At 36.7% G+C, this 7409-nt stretch overlaps 1 protein-coding gene and 1 non-coding gene across 2 annotated transcripts; both read left to right on the forward strand.

The window, feature by feature from the left end:
* The first annotated feature begins 2308 nt into the window (after positions 1-2308).
* On the forward strand, positions 2309-2412 carry LOC131640930 (small nucleolar RNA R71). The gene has a single exon (XR_009295382.1). It is a non-coding gene; the product is annotated as a small nucleolar RNA R71 (small nucleolar RNA).
* A 3057-nt stretch (positions 2413-5469) lies between these two features.
* Positions 5470-6099, forward strand: LOC131640928 (uncharacterized). The gene has a single exon (XM_058911283.1). The coding sequence runs from the start codon at positions 5470-5472 to the stop codon at positions 6097-6099; it is 630 nt and encodes a 209-aa protein (XP_058767266.1).
* Positions 6100-7409: the final 1310 nt, after the last annotated feature.

The following is a 7409-nucleotide window of genomic DNA, read 5'->3' on the forward strand; positions in this document are numbered from 1 at the left end:
TTCCTATAGTCAATGCACATTCTCCATTCAGTTTGGGTATGTTGTGCTACAGATTCGCCTTTTGCGTTAGTGATTACAGTAACTCCTCCTTTCTTTGGTACGACATGATCAGGACTAACCCATTTACTATCGGATATTGGATATATGATTCCGGCTTCTAACAGTTTTTGGATTTCCTTTTTAACCACATTGCTTATGATGGGGTTTATTCGTCTTTGATGCTCCCTAGAGGTTTTGCAATCTTCTTCGAGCATAATGCGATGCATACAGAGGGAAGGACTTATTCCTTTCAGATCTGATATGTTATATCCTAGAGCGGTTGGGTATTTTCTTAGGACAGTGAGTAGTTTTTCAGTCTCGGTTTGTCCTAAATCGGCGTTAACTATGACTGGTCGGTTAAGTTCTTCGTCTAGGAATTCGTACCTAAGGTCGGTAGGTAGTGTTTTAAGTTCTATAGTAGGTTTCTTAGGTCCAGGTATAGGATCAGGAGTTAATGCTAAACATTCACTCAGGTGGTTATCTTGATATCCCACGCCAGTTGTCATCTTCAAAAATAGGCGGTATAGGAATTCTTAGGATCTCTGTTTCCTTATGTGGTTCGGATTTTATTTCATCTACACACTCGTCGATTATGTCGGCAGAGCAGCATGTGTCAATTATAGAAGGTGCTTTTAGGAATTGGGAAAGAATGAATTCAATTTTCTCTTCTCCTACTTCGAAGGTATGCTTTCCTCGTTTAACGTCTATAATTGCACCAGCGGTTGCTAAGAATGGTCTTCCTAATATGATCGGGATGTTAGAATCTTCTTGGATATCCATTATGATGAAGTCAGTTGGGATGTAGAATTGGCCTACACGCACAGGGATATTTTCTACCATTCCTACAGGGTATTTAACTGAACGGTCAGCTAGTTGAAGAGACATTCTCGTTGCCTTAAGCTCACCCAGATTTAGTTTCTTATAGGTTGAAAAAGGCATCAAACTAACACTAGCTCCTAAGTCGCACAAGGCTTTTTCTATAATAGTCTTTCCTATTACGCAGGTTATGGAAAAACTACCAGGATCTTTTAGTTTGGGAGGCATGTTATTTTGGATGATAGCGTTACATTCAGCGGTAAGTGTTACAGTTTCGTTATCCTCGAGTTTCTTTTTGTTTGATAGAATTTCTTTCAAGAATTTAGCGTACGAAGGCATCTGAGTTATAGCTTCTATGAAAGGTATGGTTATGTTTAATTGTTTTAGAAGTTCTACAAATTTTTTAAATTGCGCTTCGGTTTTGGATTTAGCTAATCTCTGAGGGTAAGGAATTGGTGGCTTTTAAGGTGGTGGTGGAACATAAGGTTTTTCTTTTTCAGGTTCCACTTCGGTGTTGTTCTCATTGGTCTTAGCAGTTTGGTCATCAGTTGATGTCTTTTTGGTTTCCTTTGGCTCTTGTTGTGACATGGGTGCGTTTTGAGTTCTAGGATCGATAGGTCCATCGTAGTTCGTTCCACTTCGTAGTGTTATCGCGTTCGCATGTCCCTTAGGATTGGGTTGTGGTTGAGCAGGAAACGTGCCAGCGGGGGCAGCGGTAAGTGCTTGTTGTTGAGCTACTTGTGAAATTTGAGTTTCTAACATTTTGTTATGTGTAGCTAAAGCATCTACTTTGTTCGATAATTGTTTTAGTTGCTCACTATTATGGATGTTTTGATTTAGGAAGTCCTTGTTGGTTTGTTGTTGGGAAGCTATAAAGTTTTCCATCATGATTTCTAGGTTCGACTTCCTAGGGGCGTTTTGAGCAGCTACAGGCGCTTTTTGATAGCCAGGTGGGACAACAGGTGCTTGTCCAGGCGGGTACAACGCATTGTTGTTCTTATACGAAAAGTTTGGGTGGTTCTTCCATCCAGGGTTGTACGTGTTCGAATAAGGGTTTCCTTGAGCATAGTTTACTTGATCAGATTGGATACCAGTCAAGAGTTGACATTCGGCAACTGCGTGTCCAGTCAATCCACAAATTTCGCAGTTAGGTGCTACAGCGGTGGCTAGAGGAGTGATGGTTAAGTTTTCGATCTTTTGAGTTAAAGCGTCTACTTTAGCGTTAACGCGGTCTATACCACTTACTTCGTACATTCCTCCTTTGGTTTGGGTTTTCTCTAGAGCGGCTCGTTCTCCACCCCATTGGTAATGGTTTTGTGCCATGTTCTCTATGAGGTTGTATGCTTCATCATGGGGTTTGTCCATTAATGCTCCGCCAGCAGCGGCATCTATAGTCATTTTAGTGTTATAAAGTAAACCACCATAGAAAGTATGGATGATCAGCCATGGTTCGAGTCCATGATGAGGGCATAGTCTAAGCATGTCCTTGTATCGTTCCCAAGCTTCGAAGAGTGATTTGTTATTCTGGGTAAATCCGTTGATTTGACCTCTTAGCATAGCGGTTTTGCTAGGCGGAAAATATCTAGCTAAGAATACTCTCTTCAATTCGTCCCATGTAGTTATGGAAATAGAAGGTAGGGATTGAAGCCATGCTCTAGCTCTATCTCTCAAGGAGAAAGGAAAGAGCCGTAATCGAATAGCTTCGGAACTAACGTTGTTAGCTTTGACAGTGTCGGCATATTGCACGAACACAGATAAATGGAGGTTGGGGTCGTCTGCAGGGCTTCCAAAGAATTGGTTCTGTTGAACAGCTTGTACCAACGAAGGTTTCAGTTCGAAATTGTTTGCCTCAATCGCAGGTGGTGCGATACTTGAGTGCGGTTCAGCGCGTGAAGGAGCGGCATAGTCTCTAAGAGGACGAATAGCAGCCATCTTTATCTTCGGGGTAATTTGATTGATTTGATCAGTAAAGATCAATTCCTGATTAATCGGAATTGGTGCTACTTCGGGAAGATTGCGAGCTTGACGTTTGACGTTAATAAAACGTTCGACCTCGTTAATTCGTTGTATTAAATCTCCTCCTTGTGAACGAGTATTTGGCATACAATCGTTCAAAAAGAAAGGAAAGAATTGCCCTAGTCTCTACTGTGCAACAGTGAGTTACGATATCGACTTAAATAGTCCCCGGCAACAGCGCCAAAAACTTGATCGCTACTTTACGTGTCTATTAATCTTATGACTGCAAGTGCACAGTCGTGTCGTGTAGTTTTAAAAGATATCGAATCCACACTATGAATCAATCTACCGTTATCTAAGGTTACTATGTAAAGCTAAGGCTACTAATATTTTGATTGTTTCTAAGGGGAAGTGATTGGGAATTCTAAGAAATATAATAATAGATGGATATCAGTATGTATTTCGTTTAACTTTAGGTGATCCGAAGGTCCATTGGCTAATGTATTAATTCGATTAAAAATCTTTATTAATTCAATTGATTAAAAGTCCTCCTCTCAAACTCTCGCTCTGTTGATTTAGACTACTGTCCTAACTTGTAATGTATGCTTTCGCCATCCCATTAGATTTTAGAAAAGCTTTTTGGAAACAACGTAATTAATAAAATGCTTGTTTTATGAAGTTGTTATCTACTTAAATCTCCTAATCTCAAACTTTCGCTCTGTTGACTCGGAACATGCTAATATCCCTAACGTACGCTTTCGCCATCCCGCGCGGGTGTAAAAACATTTTTTGAAAATAAATAAGTTTTAATTAGTTTTAATACGCTTTCGCCATCCTTAAAACTAATTTCCTATGTCTACTATCCAGTTAAAGATCTCAAACTTTCGCTCTATTGATTTTAACCTTTGACCGTCTTAACCCCTCAAACTTTCGCTCTGTTGGTTTTAAGACTACTAATTAAATTAGACATACAAACCAAAAACAAGTGATATTTAATAAAATATAATTAAGCCAATTTATTTCGGATCCCACGGTTAACTTACTTTACATACCGATATCTTAGTTAATTAGCCAGACATATTAATACGGTGAAGCATGCATAAATTAATTTGGTTTATAATAAAAGGCATGTTAAATGGCATACAATATATCATGCAATAACAATAATAAATAAAGCGGTAAATGATAAACCTGAAATAGAATAAATCTGAATTGAATGGAATCTTGAAGTATCGAACTTCCACCACAGGTTGGCTGGATCGTTCTTCGGAAATTAACTGGCAGAAATTTAAAACAAGGAATAAAAAGGATAAATCTAACGTAAGGCTAGATTTATAAAAGGTTCACAACAATCTCCGGTGTGGAAATTGCTGTGAGAAAATTAAAGCAGTTGAATTGAAAGCAAGAAAGTAAATGATGGTCGCAGAATAATTTCGGCAGTACTTCGTTAGCAGAAAATCAGACCCCTTGAACTGAAGTAGCAGCCTCTATTTATAAGTGAACTTTTGCAGTTGGATTCCGTGAATGTAGCACTTCTGGGCTGGGACTCGGAGACGCACGTCTCCACTTCTTTAGGGAGACTCAGCAAAACGACTTGAGACGTGCGTCTCAAGTGGAGAAAATATAGGGGGAGTTGGAGACGGACGTCTCCTTATCGTGACGTGGCAGAGAGAGACGTTGGAGACGGGCGTCTCCACGTGCTCTTTAGGTCTTTCCAGCTCCTTCGTGGGCTGGTCTCTCTCTTTGGGCTTTTGGGTCTCCTTTTTTTGCACCCCTTTCTTACTTCAGCACCCCTTTTTCATCTTTTAGGTACAAATAGTAGTCATTTAGCTCCATTTCTTCTCCTTTTCACAAATAATCTCAATATGAGCGTAAAACCTGAAACAAAGCAAATACTCGCATAATATCATAATAAAACAATATAATTAACGAAAAACGCTATAAATATTTATGGATTTTAGGCTAAATATATGATATAAAGTCGTGTTATCAGTTGGGCAATTGGAAAAACAAATTTTTGAGTTTAGGTGGTAGAACAACCTTGCTTAAATATGTTTTATCTAGCATATCCATTTTTCTGCTTTCGTTTCATCGTGCCCCTAAGAAGGTGTGTCGGGATATCCAGAAGATTCAATCTAGTTTATTATGGGGAGAAAATGAGGGAAAGAGAAAGATACATTGGGTAGGTTGGGAGAGGATTTGTCAATCGGTGGAGAAAGGTGGCTAAGGGGTGAAGAAGGTGGACGACTTCAACACGACTTTATTGTTAAAGTGGAATTGGAGAATTTTTAAGGGCGAGAAAGCATTGTGGTTGAAAGTGTTGAAAGCTAAGTATGGAAACATTCAATATGTTATAACTTCTGGTACAACAGGCAGAAATTCTCGAGCTAATTTGGCGTGGTGGAAGGACATTGTCAAGTTGGAAAATCCGTCCGCGGTTTCAGTGATGGTTGGCAATTTGTTGTACGCTCTTGGGAATGGTGATATTATTCTGTTTTGGGAATCGTTGTGGTTGGGAGACATTAGTTTAAAGGAAACTTTCTATGATTTTTTTGTCGTCAGCTTGAAGAAAGGTATGAAGGTGGGAGATATGGGAGTGTGGGACGGTGACGGTGATATGTGTGGGTGTGGGGTGATCTTGGCATTATGGAACAAATCATGGATGGTAATATTGATAACACGCAGCAGCAATTATATGACTTGATCGCGGATGTTACGCCGGTTAAAGACCAGTTGGATAGGCCGTTTTGGAGACTTGATTTGGTTTCGGGTTACACTTCAAAAATAAACTACGATATGGTTGCTGGAAGTGTCTTTTTTGGGGATACAAATGATGGAATGGCGAAAGCTTTTAACGCTATGTGGTCCACCGATGTGTCGTATAGCATTAGAGCTTTCGTATGGAAATGCTTTCTTAATATGGTACCAACTAAAGATCAACTCACTCGTCGTAGAATTCCTTTGTCCACTTCTGACCTCAATCGCGTCTTATGTTCGGAGGTACATGAATCCTTAAACAATCTTCTCTTTTTCTATCCGATTTTAGTATTGGTGTGGAAAAATATGGCTTCTTGGATTGGGTTGGTTCCGAATTTTGATCCTTGCACTTGGAGAAAATTTACTTTATGGGGAGATTGCGTTAGGAAGACTAGAACAAGGAGGAGAAATGAGGGAATCATTTGGGCGGCGGTGGTTCGGGGAATTCAGAATTTAAGAAACGACATTATCTTTAACGAAGGGAAATGTAACGTGGATGATCTTATTTGGAACGTTGAGTTGATGGCTTGAAAATGTCTTTCAACGCAAAAATTGTGTTTACCAAGTGTAATTTCTATGATTTTAGTAAAAAATCGTTGTTTTACTTAAAATAAATTACAATTAGTTTGTAATTTTTTCGGTTTTGAGTGTTTGTGCTCTCTTTTTGTAAACGGGTTCGAATATTCCTAAAATTCAATTTATAGAATTTCTTGTTTATAAAAAAAATCATTGACGCACGTTTGAATAAAACATCCTACTTGTTAACATTTTAAAAAAAAGGTAAATTGGTCATTTAATAAAAAAAAATTACCTAATTAATAATTACCTAATTAATAATTTAATTAATCTTTATTATTCATCAATTGAAGCTCATAATTAATAAATAAATAATATAATAAAGTAAAGATATTTACTCACATAAAAATATTGAAATATAATAATAAATTAAAATAATTAATAAATATTATAACAATAACAAATCAACACTATTTTTACCTAACAAATTTTAATTTTAAAATTCACGTTTAAAACAATACATAAAAAACAATTAACAACCACTTTAAACAACTCTAAATCATTAAAAAATATATTTATGCTTGTCTATTTTATATGTTGTGGAATATGCAAACATCAATTTATTTTTATAAAATCAAGAGATATCAACTCATGTTGGAATAGTCAAACATTACACTAATGAAGTGGTAGATGTACTAGGGTACGTAATGTATGACTTAGGAGCAGTTGTAACACCTCTATCGTCATACGCCACTATCCATTCCCTTCGTTGCATTATCAAGTGAGTTAGGGTACGTGCTGACAAAATCATCTCTTACAATAAATGTTATGTGCATCATGCTTCACTTCATTTTTTTTTTTTTTGGGTCAAAGCATTATGCTTCACTTTTCTTACTTCAAATTACATTTGTCGGGGATTCAGCCATTAAGATGATAAAATATGAGATTGTTCATGCGTTTAAATTCAATTTTAAAAGTTATTTGTTTTGGGTCCGCGAAAGAGATAAAGTCTCATATTTAATTCAGGAATCATACAAACAACTTTCATATATATATATATATATATATATATATATATATATATATATATATATATATATATATATATATATATATATATATATATATATATATATATATATATATATATATATATATATATATATATATATATATATATATATTTCAAGTGATCAAAAGTATTATTCAAATATATTTTCATTCTTGTATTATTTCTTTTTTTCTTATCGACTTTGTTGTTGGAGTGTTAACCATCACTACAACACGCTGGGGCTTTAAAAGCGCTTTTTATGGGCTTTAAAAGC

The sequence above is a fragment of the Vicia villosa genome, unplaced genomic scaffold (assembly GCF_029867415.1).
Source record: "Vicia villosa cultivar HV-30 ecotype Madison, WI unplaced genomic scaffold, Vvil1.0 ctg.003400F_1_1, whole genome shotgun sequence".
Classification (NCBI taxonomy): domain Eukaryota; kingdom Viridiplantae; phylum Streptophyta; class Magnoliopsida; order Fabales; family Fabaceae; genus Vicia; species Vicia villosa.